This window comes from Neopelma chrysocephalum, unplaced genomic scaffold (genome assembly GCF_003984885.1).
Source record: "Neopelma chrysocephalum unplaced genomic scaffold, ASM398488v2 Primary Assembly neopelma1_347, whole genome shotgun sequence".
NCBI lineage: Eukaryota > Metazoa > Chordata > Aves > Passeriformes > Pipridae > Neopelma > Neopelma chrysocephalum.
Window position 1 is genome coordinate 2,489,295 of NW_020898011.1, and position 15,322 is coordinate 2,504,616.

A 15,322-nucleotide genomic window follows, 5' to 3' on the forward strand; every position below is an offset into this window, starting at 1 on the left:
ACTACAAAAATCTCTTCTATTATTAAATGTACAATTGTACTACAAAATAAACCAAATTTCCCTGGTCTTGCCCCATCAAGAACACAAATTACATGCACCAAAATAAGGCAGCACTTTACCTGAGAAGGAGGATCTGATAGTGGGGATCTTTTTGGTGATTTTTTCACCCTAAATGTATCACTGAAAATGAAGTTAACACAGTTAATATGGTAATACCACCAAGAATCAGGTAATTTCATACTTAGCAAGAGACAGCCACAGACAATGCAACCTCTGTAAGCCCTTCTGCATTAAAATCCCATCCATTAGGTAGCAGCACCACAGAGAAACATGCCATGGGTACAGATTCTTGTCATGCACTTGGAACAGGCCTCAATTCCCCAAAAGCTGAGAACAGCAGGATTGCCATATTTGTCATGCTAACTACACACACTTTTACAGAACAGGGTTACTGCTCAGCTGCAATTCAAATCCCTGCTCCATCACAGGCACCCTCAGTGGCCTCAAGGAAATTATTTAGCTTCTGTCTCCCAAGTGAAAATTAGGTCTAACCCACACCTTCACCTGAGACTTAAAACTGTGATAAATTTGGACAGTAAGTCCCAATGACCTCAAAAATCATTAAGAAAGAAACTGTTATGCTTTGGATGAACCACACAAAGCCATCTGAGGCAGATGCTGTTCCCAAGGTGCCAGAACAAAGCTCTGTCGTTACCAATGGGCACAACAGACCCTTTTTAAAACAAATCCAACAAGAAATATGGCAATTCTGCTTCCAGTTCCCCTGACAGCTCACAGTGCAGACTGGGAGCATGGACACTGTAACCCTTCAAAATCCCACAGGTTTCAATCAGGCAAAAGGAAAGAAGAACATACATATGTCCTTAGGGTGCATATTTACAGATGTTGCCTTTGTGTTTATTCACAATTGGTTAAAAAATATTTTCTAACTAGGAATAAACCAATTACTTATCTGTTCTCTTGATGCATATTGCCAGAGTTATTAAAAAACTTTTATGTTACTAACTAGAAGAGGGAGAAAAACACCACAGCGAACTCACTGATAAAGACTTTATGTTTGAACTGAGATGCAGGGGCAAAAATTACTGCCCACCAGCTCATCCCTGATCAATGCTGGCCAGATCGACACCAGAAATTATAATGGTGGGTTTCAATCAGTAAAGGGTAAATCAATACCACATCTAGAGGGGAAAATAAATTGGACTGCTGAATATTGGTGTGTTCGATGCCACTAATTATCCAGATATGATCCTAGAAGTAATTAGGACAACTTCTTCCTTTAAGAAGGAGAAGCAGTTTAGGCAGTATTTACAAAGGACTGACTGTACAACGTTGTTCAATGTTACAAATAAAATTTTCATATTTTAGCTCAAGGATACAAAATCTCTGTATTTTTAAATGAGGACCTTTGATAGGCAAACACACAGTGAGGTGAAAGATTCCTTTAACTCATTCACTGCCAGGCATCTCACTTAAAATAGCTTTCACATGTACCAGGGAAGTGAAATTGTTAACATAAAAGCTTCATGCTGAATAATAACTGATCATGCTGCAAAATAAATAAGTAAAATTAAAAAGCCCATAAATCAAAAGAGGAAATTTGAAATGTTAGCTTAGAATTACTTACAACAGAGAACATACAGACATCACATCTTCTACCATCCTAAGACAAATAAGACAAAGAAAAGAGAGACAGACAGAAGGAACTGACAAAAAAGATTAACCTACAAATACTCTGTTAATGTTAATGTGTTAAGGCAATCTGATCATGCATACTTTCTACCTGTATAATCTCAACCCTTACTTTTTATTGTGAAATACATCAGGAGGAAAAAAATACTCATCAAGTCCTTCAACGTTTTCAAGTTCAATGTTATTATACTTTTGACACACTTTCACCTTACAAAACACATTTTTCAAAGCTGACACCTTCAAGTTAAGTTCCTCTCAACACACTAACCCTGCCTTCCCTGAAGGAGGCCACCTGCTTGCTCTTCAAAACATGGTGTTTGTTATTATAGGAGATGTAAAACTGTTCTTGAATGTCAGCTAAGCTTAAGGAAAGAGCTATTCCAGTTTTTTTTTCCATGTTTGCTGATGTGTTACAACAGTGCAGAGAAAGTTACTTGATCATTTCAAATCATTTACCCAGGTCAGGAGAGAAAATGACATTTCTTTAAGTCTTATCTGTGTTTTGCCTCTCAGTGAAACCCCAAACCAGAACCAAACCTTGCCAAAAAGTTTAGGCTAAGAAAAATCTTCATCTGCTTATAAGCTTGGCAGCTCCTCCTTGTCTCTTCTCATGTGCAGTGGGTCATGACAGCCTGCATCTTCCATTTCTAAACAGCCTCCAACCATCCAGCAGCTCCCAGAGCAGTGCCTACACAAGCAATGTCTGTGCAAACCACCTACTCTTACTCATCACTATCAGCTGCTCTTTGCTCACCATCACCTGAGCAACATGATTATCTCAAAGCAGCTCAGCACTTGGGTAGATGACCAGAGAGTAATTTGTGTTGAGCTGACATCTCTTCTAAAAACCTCATCATTTCACACGGAGGTCAACGCTTAGACTGCTGCAGGTTTCATTCAGGAATAAAAATGGATTATTTTTATTGATTTAATGTGGGTAAGACTGAGCACATGGCTCAGATTCAAAGTAGTACAAGCTTAGCAATAGCTTAAACTCGTGCCTGGCTTTACCTCTCATAGGTCTAATCTAGAAATCGCTGCCTTCCACACAAGGAACACATTTTCAAACTGGCCATTAGGATTTGATTTCTGCACCCTTCAAGGGTGCTAATAAAAACTCGTGACTTGGTAAAATCACCTATCAATTAGGTGTTAAAAGTCCTGGAATACTACAGTGTCATTTCCTAATTCAAACACCCTCATTTGTGCCCCTTGGAGCTGGAGCATTTTGCACTGTCTTCTCTCCCTGTCCCACCATGGAGTATTGCCAAGGAGGATCCTACATCCCATCTCCCTGCCCAGCCAGGGCTTCTCCTGCACTGGATGCCAAGGGCTTTTTCATGGAGAAGAGGGACCAGAGGAGCAGAGGCAAACAAAGCCACTGCTTTCACTGGCATCCCTGAAGAAGCTCCAAGAAACTTTAGGCTAATTTTCTTCTAGAAAGTACCATAGCTGCAGGCTGCACTGTGTATTAATATGCAGAGTCTCTTCTTTGTAAAAAAAACCCACTTGCAAAAGTAGGTTACGGGGCTGCAGTGAGCAGAGACACAACACAACACAGGGAAAGCAGGGACAAGCAAGGGCTGGGAATTCCTGCAGCCCTCCTGACCCAAGAACTTGTGAGCCCTGTGCTGGGGGAGCTTCTCTGCTCCACCATGATAAAGACCAGCAGCGAACTTTGTGACTGCAGGACAGGGCACTCTCATGATGGATTTTCCCAAGGATGAATGTGGTTTAGAAAACTCTTCGTAAACCCATTTTGCCCCTAAATTAACATTGGAATTCATTCTAATATTCAAAGCAGATGGGTGAACTCAAGGGGCCCACACTTGGGGTCTGTCAACTCCAGCTACTGAAAGACACAAGGAGACTCTGTCTGGCTGCAAATATCAAACCTAAGGATCTGTTGATATCAAAATCCCCCTCTTTCCCTCTGCATTCCCCCAGTACAAATCAAATAGTTCTTCTTTTGCTGTCAGACTTTTAAGTCTTCTTGATTTGGACCAAAACAGTTTTGACCACAGCCTTGGAAAACGTGTTAGCTTAGCATGGATCTTAATTCCCATCTAAATTACTAATTTGTCAACTCTGTCTAAAAGCTGGATATTTCCTTAATGTGTAGCAGTTTTGGATATTTAAACCCTTCTACATCACTTTAAGCTCTTTCATTAAAAGGAAAATTTGTTCATCTTTTGCATTAAAAAAAAAATATTTCAATAATACATTCTTCTGTTTCAGGTTATTTTCTTTTAAATACTGCAAGTCACCGGATAAAACCATCTCCCTGCTGTTTGCAACATGAGATTTGTCACTGTCATGTTATTTCACATCCCACTCTCAAAAACAATTATCCACAAAATACTCTTTACTGGTGTGAAACTTTGATCATCTTAAACAGCATCAAATTCCCAACACGAGGTCACAGAAAATTTGGTACAAAACGGATAAAATCACAACTTAATCAGGTTCAAAACTACACTGAGCCTGAAGACTTCAAAAATTCGGTCGCCTAACGTGGTATGGTAGCCCTGGATTCTCCCTTTTGGTTTGGAAACATCAAACTACTGACAAAAAATGTCGAGGGAGAGCAGGTACAGACCCCCAGCGTGGGTCCAGCTGTGGCTACCAGCACTCAGCTATTCAAATATAAACCATGTGTAACCGTGCTAAGGGGTAGGAGTGTGCTGCCTCTACTCTAGAAACATCTCTGCCCTTTAACTTACGTTTTCAGTGGCGTCTTCTTCTTTTTTGCAGGTTTGTTCAGGTTGTCTCCTTCTGTTCCGTTCGTTTCGTTGGCACTGGCTGGTATCTCAAAGGAAGCTGGAGATTTGGAGGGCGAGCTGGCTATCTTAGAAGAAGACTTGAAAGGGTCAATGGAGTCCTCACACATGTCTGGCTCAAAACTGTACGTTTGCTGAGGCAGTTTGGGCGACTCTTGCATTTTTGTACTAGAGGAGAAGGGGTTAAAATTGGGATCATCCCACTTGTCAATGTCAAAAGTGTAAGAGCCTTTCGTGATGGGGATTTCGTTCGGATCAGTGGGGGACTTGGTGGGAGTGGTCGGAGCATTGTCAAGCTTTTCCACGGGTTTTTTAGTCTTTGGCCTCCGTAGCGGCATTTTAGCACCTGGTTTTTTACCCGCCTTTTTGGGAGGGGGAGTGCTCTCCTGCTGGTCTTCACCCACCCCCTTTTCTTCAGAATAGTCAAACTCCAGCCTCACTGCAACGCCTTTGACCGGAGGGTCCTCCTGTCCCCCGGTGTCCGGCGGGGTCACCTCCCCAGCCGCCGGTGCCGTGGTAAGAGGTAGTGTTTTCTTGCTGGCAGGGGGGGAGTTCTGCACTTTGCTGCCTCCGCTGCTAAATGCACTAATCCCTTCAAAACGGTCCGGATCCAAAGAGTCGGATCCTTCAGGCACAGGCGGGGCCTCCTCTCTCTCGGCAGAGATTTTGGAAGGTTCAGTACATTCGGGCTTCACTGAGTCAGCCTTGCCTTCAGATACTCCTTTATCCTCACCCAGGGCACAAGCTTCTTGGTCGAGGTCAGAAGGTTCTTGTGGTGTTTCCTTCACCAGTGGAGCATCCAGAGGTTTTTTGGCTGACTGCTTCTTTTTTAAGGAAGCTGGTCTGGGTTTTTTTGTTCTCTTAAGGGTACTGGAAGCGCTGCTTGAACCAGTACCGTACACATCTGCTGACGGCGCTAATGTCTCACTGTTGCCAAGGTAAGATGCTCCATCAAAATCACTGGCTTGCAAGCTGAGAGACCGAGACAACGTGGATTTGGAAACTGGGACTGAATCAGTAGATTTTCTTCGAACATTTGCTTTGGGGTCACGACTCTTGGGTTCTGCAGAGCTCGGTCCTAAGGCATGGAGAGAATCAACCAACTCAATGTTATCAAAGTCCAAGTTGTAAGTCCCACTGCTGGCTATGGGCTTGTCCTCGTCGAAGACAGTGGAAAAAGAATGGGAAGGGGGACGGAAAGGGCTTTCTTGAACTGGTTCGCTGTGTGACACATCGGTTACGGGTTCAGCTTCTGAACATAATCCTGTGGGAACAAGCAGAAAACTCCGTGAACTTTAAACACGCTTTTAAAACTGGGGCTTAGCAAGTTTTACTATAATCTAATATAGTAAATGTCCAGCATTTGTTTAGATTACTAAAAGAAAAAGTCATTAAACACAAACAAATGGACTAAGCTGTGACTAAAGGACATACAAACCAAACTGACATTTCCAATAAATGAACTAGATTAAGGGAAAAAACACAACTGTTCTGCCCAGAAAAGGATTCAAGGCAAGTTTCAGGAAAAGACAAAATATGTATTTTACAATAGCCCCTAAAGCATCTCTTCTAAACTATCATTTAAAGAGATGGATATTACTATAACATGCTATATATTCCAAATACCTGGAAAACTGCACATCAAGCACATTAATCCCATTTTCTACTATTATGAAGAGTTCACACCATTGTGTCAGAGCTCTTATGCAGTAAATTTGCTGTAAATTGACTGGTGCTTCAGTAATTACATGCTGACCTTAAGTTTTGTTTCCCATATGCTATTTTTACCGATTTTCCCGGAGGAAACTGGCTTCCTCTCCACAACCCATCAATGCTGCTCCTCTATTTGCCCAAAGCAGTCAAGACACTCTACTCTGACCTCATACTTACAGGTTTATAATGAGAGATGAATCACTGAGAACTTAATATGAAATAAATTATGGTAAGGATAAAAAAAACCCAGTCAATTAGAGAACTCTACAAATATTTTCAGCTGAAAAATCTTCTTTTAAAAAGATCACTAGATGCTCCCTACAGATTATTTAAAACAGATTTTTCCAAGTGTAGTTCTAACTTGTTGACGGAAAGAAAATTTTTTAGAGGGATTTATATGCTAGAAGTGTTCATCCAAACAGCTTTTCATTGTAATTAAAGATCTTCTTATTGAATGGGTTCCTAAAATGATTTATAGAAGTCTCTTCACTTGGGATATAACAACTGTACTGGCGAAGCAGAAAAAGATAAGAGTGCATATTAAAAAAATAGAAAATATATAGGTAGGAAAGGATTAAGATGATGGTCCTTGCTGCCTTCCAGCTCATTAGGTTTATTATTCAAATTATTTACAAATCCTGAATATGGTTTGCTCCTTGCTGTCCTTGTACTGCCACTGATGTGAATGTGACCAAAATGTCCCTGTGTTTCCCACTGAAGCAACACAGCACCCTTCATGTTGTCTTTTTTTTTTAACTATGCAATTATAAAGGAAAACAGTCCAACAAAAATGAATGTTTTGCTCGGCCCTAGGTGATTTCAGAGGCATTTCTACACTTCTTTTTCATTCCAATCCTGACATGTTTTGCAAAACAACTCCCATTTTGCCCAGCCACATTCATTAACACTGTTCATAAAAGCAATACAAGCAACCAATTATTACTTTCAGTGAGAAGCTATGACTGGATTAAGAACAGAAAAATAAAATTTCCTTTGTTTCAGAAGGTAATTTCAGAAGAAATTGTATGTCTGCACAGAGATTGCGAGAATTATTATTTATGGGTGTAGAGGACAGAAAGGATTTAAGGGAATTGGACACATTTCCCAAAGCAGTTCCTTAAAGTGGCACCATGTATTTCCAAAGACTGTCAAAGGAATGACAGCTACTCAGTTTCTCTGTTAGACCGTGGAATTTCACTAAGAGACATCAATTAAAACAGTATTTTAATGTGTTTTTCTGCTAAATGAACGTTAATAATGTGGCAGTACTTCAGGACAGTTTATTTTTCTCCTCAGTCCCCACTGGGCTGGGCTTAGTTTCAGCCTGGCTGAGGCATCATTAATTAGGCTTCGTTTACCAGCAGAGCTGGTGCTCACTTGAGAGACCCATCACTTTCTGACACTGATGGGACTCCTGTAAAAGGCACTCAAAGAGTGCCATAAACCTCCAGCATTAGCCTAATCTGTCCATTTTACCCTGAAGGAAGAATGGAAGACACTTTAGGGGAATACATCACAATAAACACTGGCGCAGCTCTGGGATGTCGGCGGAGTACAAATGTAGGTCAGCATGAAATAAAAGCGGGATCTGAACAAGAAATCACGGGCAGTTATGCACTGTTTTCATTCCAGCCTACGTCAAAGCCCTCAACGGGACTGAGGCCCCTGTTCAAAGCAGTACAAACATGCATTAAAACAAAATAAAATAAAATAAACCACTGCCCTGCAGGACTTGGACTGTAAATAAGAGGCTGAGGTTTGGGAAGCATCACGCAAAGGGAGCGTACGAGGCTTTCCAGCTACTCCAAGCATTCAAATTCGGTGTGCTCCACGTAGTGCAGGGCTTTCATCTTCTTTAATGGCTTATTTCACAACTACCTCCTAATCAAATCCTTTACTTAAAGTATGGATTTCTGCAGAGCGTTGCTCGACTCGCCACGGCGATATTTTTATTGTTTCTTTATGAAACAAGACGTGAAACCGTCTCAGAAAACATGGCTTTTGGCAGAAGTGAAATGCTGCTGTCAGACTCTCCTGGCACTGCTGGCTCGGTCCTGAATTGCTGGAGGAGAAGATACAAACAGTCCTCAGAGCCTTATTACTACAGAAAACATGAAGATCGCTCTTTCCTGGCATTAACAGCCCATTCAGAGCAGTGACTTTTGTCCTTTTACAACACAAAACTAAGCAAATCAGTGTTACTACAGTATTTCATTAAAATGCAATTTCGCTGCAAAGGAACAAACAAGCACACAAGCTATGGAAATTAAGGCAGGACTTGCCCTAGAGAGAGGCCAGCACAAGTTTTTCAATCAGGTTTATTGCCATAAAAAAGAAGGCAAGCTCCCCAAATCCCTCTCATTTCATATGTTAAAATAGAAGGTCCAAATTCTGCTCCTTTCACAGGGAAATCTCCCTGATTTCAGAAAAATTTTAACTGGATCAACCATGAAAAACAACCTCAAAACCAAAAACAACCACCAAAAAATCACAGATGTTTTGTATCCAGGTGGTGAGACCTAAACATGAGAGCTACATGGCATGTTTAATGCTTGGCATTTTCACCTGGCACCTGTTATGTATGGCACAACCAAAATTTGCCAGAAAGTCAAACAATATTTATCCTGAGTTGGAAGGAACCCACAAATATCATCGAAGTCCAACTCCTGGCCCTGCACAGGACAGCTCCAAGAATCTCTCAACATGCCTGAGAGTGTTAATAATAAGGTATTTTAAGACTGTGTGCACTAGTAAATAGAACAAATTCTCTTTTTTAGTAAAAAAAAAAAAACCAAAAAAATTGTTTCTAGTCAACTACAGACATCTTATTTTGGACATTACAAAATAGCAAAATTTTGATGGCACTGCAGATGCTTGTAAAGCTTTCATGTCCCACAAGAACAGTGAGGCAGACACACACCTCAGTTAACTCAGCCTTCTTTAAACAGGGATCCATAAATGATCTGAACAGCAGCAAATCCCATGCATGTGCCTTGAACTGTTCACTGATCAGGATATCAAACTTTCATTAAACTGCTTTATACTGAATATGAAAGGATAGGAGGCATCTGAAGATTAGATCAGGCTGGGCATCTGGATTTACAGCTTTTTACAGCATCAGGAAAGAAACGCAGAAACTCAGTGGCAGTAGTTGCTTAAGGAGCTACAGAAGTATCCAGGGAAAGGGGCTTCTTTGCTCAAGTATCTCTAAAACCCCAATAAGCTGAAAATAGGCCTTAACACCACTGAGCTGCAAATAAAATGAAGCACTATTATGAAAGGCTTAGAAACAAAATTTAGCCGGATCTAAAAATGTAAATACAGAAGAAATGAAATTCTAGTCCTGTTTTCTAGAGAAAAGCAAACAAAGGCAAACCCCCTGGAAAATGCATACAGTGTGCACCCACATACTCTGTTATGAGGAAATAACTCGGGAGGAAAGTACACTTGGCCAAAAGCATACAGGAATTGTAATTACCTAACACCAGAAAATTTGAAACACAGTTTATTTCAAGTTCCTGCTTGTGTTGAGAAGCCTTTGAAGTCAGAAAATCAATTAGTAGCACTTTTGAAAAAGTTCTGTAAAAGTACTTTTGTCACTTATTCTGAGAGAAAACTTTGCATATAAAGTTTCTTTCCAATTTTTCTGTGTCAGGCTTCAAGAGGAAAAACACTGAAGAAGAATGTTTTCCACACCAAAAAGTCACTTGTTTTTGTCTGGGCCATTAAGTCTCTGCTGGAAAGCCTGACCTCAATTTCCCTGGCACCAGAAGGACCCAAATGTAGGTGTCCCATATCCTTATTGTTGGTCTGTAATGCACAGAGGGCTCTCCAGCTCTCACATCTGCCCTGTGAATATAATCTGAATTCATTAATCAACTAGGGAAGGCAGTGGGGGCAGGAGAAGAAACAGCCCTACCCAGGCAGGAATTCCTGGCCAGTAACAGGGGTATTTGAGAGAAAGGGCTTGGGGGACTTTCTGGTGCTCAGGTGGATGAAAAAAGGGACAAGAGGTCACTGCTATTAGAAAGCAGCTGATGAGACAAGCAACAATAATTTAAAATACTACCAAAATGATGATAAAAAATAATAAATGCAACCTCAAACTCTGAAATTTGCCTCGAGAGTATAACCCACACTTCCCACGATTCATTTAGGGAGGAATGGAAGGGCTCGCTGGTGACACTTTCTGGGGTTCAGGGACAGTTTCCATACATGCTCTGTGCTACTCCTCTTCCCCTCCAAACTTGCCCTCAGACTGACTCCCCTCCCCTGCTCTGCTGCTGATGGACAGGAGCCATGCAGCAGGTTTTACCCCACCAGGAGCTGGCACAAACCCAGGATGAGTTTAGCTATAGTTCCCTTTCATCACATTTATTAAAGCAGCATTGAAGTCGGCCTAATTAAAAACTCTCCTCTTGGCTTTCCAGCAGTGGGGTCCAGCTGCTGCGCTAATGATATCGTGCAGCACAACTGCAGCCATCTGCAGAAGTAATTATTGTCAGCTATAGATGAAATGATCCTTTAAACACTCACTGTGCTTCCTCCTTCCACCCAAACACGCGCTCTGTCACCAACCTCATGTCCGAGACAAAGCCGTGGGGCTGGTGAAGCAGAAACCCAGCGGGGCAGTGCTGCCTCTCCCTGAGCATGTGCCAGGCTCTCCAGCTGCCCCTATTCCTCACTCCTCCTCTGCTGAAACCTATTTATTTAGCTCTGTGCTACCATCAAGGAACTCTGCTTCAACTCTGCCCGTAACACCCAAGAATAGGGACTCATTCCCTTTGTGTGCAAGCCACAAGCGTAACTCATGAGGTAAATAAACCACGAGACACTCAAGTGGTTTATAAAGCACAAAATGTTCAGCTTTTCTCATTTCTAAACACCTAAGCTATACTCTTAGTATTGTTCATTCCTTCTAAAGACTTCCAACACAAATGGACGCTTTGTGTCGCCCTCCTACATTTGAATTTTTTCTGCATTGCGCATCTTTTTTTTTTCCCCTCCAATAAATTACCCTGTTGTATAACTGCATTTTGCATAATTTTGGAACACTGAACACAGCTCTGTTACTTTGTGGTAACTTGCCTCTCGTGGTCAATCTGATTTGCAAATGAAACGGTTTCACCTCTGCCATCCAATGGCCTTCAGTATAGTCCACACTGGCTATAAATAGATAAATTCAGTTTCCTATTTACTTCAGAAATATCTGAGAGAAAGGAGGAAGGGGAGGGGGCTGGGATGTAAGGAGTCAAGAATCACACGTGCCAGGGAAGCACATGTGTAATCAAGGGCTTGAAGATAATCTACTGCAGTAATTAAAAACACACTCCAATCCTGTTCAGCATATGCGTTCTTTTGTTCTCTCAGCACTTATTTTGTAATCATTACGTTACCAAAGATTAGAAAAAGAAAAGAAGATGGAGAATGAGTAACCTTTGCTACAATGAAGAGGGAACTGTAACAGCAGAAAGGGAAAAGTGTCAGGATACCTCAGTATTTAATTTTTATTTTGTGGAATCAGTTTGTTGAACATCTTTCGAGCTGCTTAGAAAACCGAATCATAAATCATGATCTTAAAGAGCATTCCTTAAAGGATAACTCCCAGAAATGCTCTAGGTGGTTCAAGACATCTGCAAGATTTATTTGACACTTTCCCTGAAGGTTTAAGTCAGAGCTGGACAGCCTTTGCAATACACACACCAGCCTTGGACACTGCTCTGCCCGCTGCTAAACATTCCCTTTCCAGGGTGGAAAGGGAAGCTTTAAAACACTGCCTGGCAACGTGAGACAACTGTAGAAGCCCAGAAGATAAGGGGGCTAATGTGTACCAAGGATTGTTGGCAATAACAACCAAAGATTGTTGGTAATAACACACTGTGAGAAAGAACAGGATGTGGCTGGAGAAAGAGCCACAGGGAGTTAGGGCAGCAGTTTTCTGGGACAAACGTCCTTGTTATCTCCTGGAGATAAACACAGCACAGCACAAGTGCAGGAATGAAGTCAAGCAGTGGGCACGGACTGTAGAGGGGTGTCAAGACCATCAGAGACCACTGAAGTCCTCTGACCCATTTCCAGAAAAGTCCACAAGAACACACTGTGCATGGTAACTAATTTGCACAGAAAGCAAGAAACTTACCTCCAGGGCAGGGAAAACTTATCCATACAAAGGTCCCCCCACAAAGCCTGGGTGTAATCCTGGACACCCCATCAGCTGGATCAATGCTGGAGCCAGGACTGGGGATTTCTCACTTTCTTCCTCTGTCTTCCCCTCTTTAACTCATCTCTCTCCTTCTCCTTCAACCTATCCCTTCATCCAAAACCCACTCCCACGTTCTTACCCTGGGAGGTCAGGGACAAAACACCAATTTCCATGCCAAGTGTGTAATCTGCCAATAAAACTCCGTGAGCTGTTGCAGACTCTCTTCCTTTCGACCAGGAGCATTTACAAACCTCAGGTGCTCCTTTCTTCTCAAGGGTGGGATGCCACAACATCTTTCCAAATGCAACACAAGGGAGCTTTAGTCTGCTGGGAGTAATATTACCTTTATGCAATTTAGCCAGGTGATCAGGATGACTTGACTTTCAGATGGGAAAAAAGATGGCATAATGGGGAATTCAGTCTTAGACTGTTGAGCTGTCACCTGACAGCCCAAACAAAGCTATTTTGGGCTAATAGCATGCTTTCTACTCACTCATATTCCATTACTCAGTTTGGAGAACAAAGAACACTTTTTTTGGGAGAGCAATTATTTGGTTTTTAAAGACGAGTCTCCCTTTTTAAAGTTTAATTTCCCAGTATGTACCAATTTTATGTATGTATACTATACATACAGTCATACATTCTCCCATGTTCATCCTATAACTCTAATATCAATATTTCTACTGTTCTAATGGGCTTTTTGATCACCTCCTGTTTCAGGTAACAACACATTTGAAAATGACATTTTTTTGATTGTCACAGTGAACAGTGCTCACCCAGATACTACATCTGCATCTCATACCTCCTTTTTCTACTCATCTGATTCTGTAAAGATCCTGCAGAAAGAAGTTTGATTCAAAAGGAAAAAAAAAGGGTTTTCTAGAAAACTCCTCTTTTCTGTAACATTTGTCAAATGTTATGGACAGATTCTCCAAAACTTTATTCCAGGTGCAACCTCCCAGCATGGAAATTGCCCAGCACACACTAAATAAACATTCCAGAAGACAATTTAATAGCATCAATTCCTTGCTTGTGCTTAGAAGAACACCTCCCTGCAGCTTCACTCCCTCAGTAACCCGTCCCACTCATTACATCCTTGTTACCTGTGTCTTCTAAGGGCAGCTGGGGTTTTATTTCTTGCTCTGCTATGTCTGCAACAACCACAGCTGCTGCTGCTTCAGGGGCTGGCTGTGGAGGTGAAGGTGGTGCCTTGACAGGTGTAGTGGACTCCGGGGTCTCAAATGCTTCTTCAGAGTCAGAGCTCCTGGGGAAAATCAAATGAGAGACTGGTGAGCACGGTGAAGATCCATGTTTGCACGTCAGGCTTGGGAATGCTGGGCTTCCTGAGCTGAGGGCACAGACCTCAGCTCTCAGGCTGCCTCTGCATTTCCCAAAGGAGGTTTTGCTGTATGGTTTATAGAGCAAAGTATCATGGCTATGGTCTACTCCTTATACAGGTATTTATGTCACTTGTGTAACAGAAGTGTAAAGGATCTTCTCAAAAGAATTTCACAGCTTCAAAAAAAAAAAAGAAACACAAACAAAAAAAATCCCCATCTAAAAACAGCACCAAATTTATATGTATGCTCTCAAGGGTGAGAGAGCACACATGGAGACACCTGAGGTGCAGCAAACCCTTGTGCATCCTGTGCTTCCCACAGAATTTCACCACAGCCCTTTTCAAACAGGCCTTGTTACACCAGGCATGACAGCTTGTAAAATGCACGGAGTCCTCATGTTATCAATGGTCTTTTTGTAGCACCACGTGCTCCCAGGGACACAAAAACCACAGGGATCACAATGGGTTGGTGCCAGCACAGCAAGGGAAATAGCAGCACCCAAAATGGAGCCATTCAAATGAAACACAAGCTTGAAAGACAAGTGTACAAAACTATAAGTAACCAAAACATTAAGTGAAGATCTAAACCATTCAAGGACACACCTGTTACAGGTGTACAGCCACAGGAAACTGTCCTCCTAAGTCTGGAAACTATAGGTCTTCCTTGTTCTTAAATCAAACTGAGCTCAAATTTTAAACATTTCTTCTTCAGGCATTTTTTTTGGAGCAAGGAATGCAGCAACAATGGTGCCATATTCAACAGGCACTGAACATAATGTTCAATAAGCATTTCTGTTGGTCAGATGCAGTTTTGGACTGCTGCTCTATGATGAAGTGAATTGAACATGGCAATTTCCTGGAGGACAGGACTGATTTGCCTCTTCCCAGTGATTCTGTGTGAGCCTGTGGTCTCCACTGCTCCTCACAGCTGTTCACATCCCACACACCACTGCAAGGGGACAAAATCTGCCATGAAATGAAGAGTCATTTCATCTCCCAAAAGCACTCTACAAGCCATCCAAAATCAAGGACTCCTCTTATTTTGTTGAGTTAACTCTGAGCTGCCAGATTCTGTCTGGTTTTTTGAGGCTTGTGATTACTTTAAGCAGCTCGATGTCAGGAGAGGTACAAGTACAGGATTTGCATTCTATTACATTTGCCTAAATCTATCACAGCATGAAGCCTTCGGAGAGCTGGGGAAGAAAAGACCCCCAGTGTCACCCCTGACAGCTAGAGGGGCAGAGCAGACCTGATTCTCCCCAGCTGCCTCAGTAGAATTCCAATGAGAGCTCCCACCTCCTCACAGGGCACACGTCATGGCCTGACACTGACTCTGTCTCATCACCTCTACTCCTGTGCAAAGCAAAAGGATTTCTGCTAGGTGATAACTCCAGTTGCTTGCCTTACTTGGGGGTGTTTAGAGTTTGGTTTTTTCCTCCACAAATTTATGTCACTGCCTGGGGAACTGCTCAAAAAAGTGTGTCTGGATTTTGATTATATCTGTTGCTGCAGATATAATCCTGCTCCAAAATACTTTGTGTTACCTTTTAAACCGTACTAATTCATCAGGTCCCA

General features: G+C 41.9%; 1 protein-coding gene across 5 annotated transcripts in view; it reads right to left on the reverse strand.

The window, feature by feature from the left end:
- Positions 1–15,322, reverse strand: part of TACC2 (transforming acidic coiled-coil containing protein 2) — a 126,568-nt gene that overhangs the window by 29,208 nt on the left and 82,038 nt on the right. For 3 of the 5 annotated variants that reach the window (XM_027705708.1, XM_027705709.1, XM_027705710.1), the window contains 4 exons: positions 13,512–13,672; positions 4,437–5,757; positions 1,649–1,684; positions 120–180 (listed from right to left, as the gene is read on the reverse strand). In XM_027705708.1, coding sequence (XP_027561509.1) covers positions 120–180; positions 1,649–1,684; positions 4,437–5,757; positions 13,512–13,672 — 1,579 coding nt within the window. The remainder of the gene's footprint in view (positions 1–119; positions 181–1,648; positions 1,685–4,436; positions 5,758–13,511; positions 13,673–15,322) is intronic. The other 2 variants (XM_027705711.1, XM_027705712.1) reach the window with 1 other exon arrangement.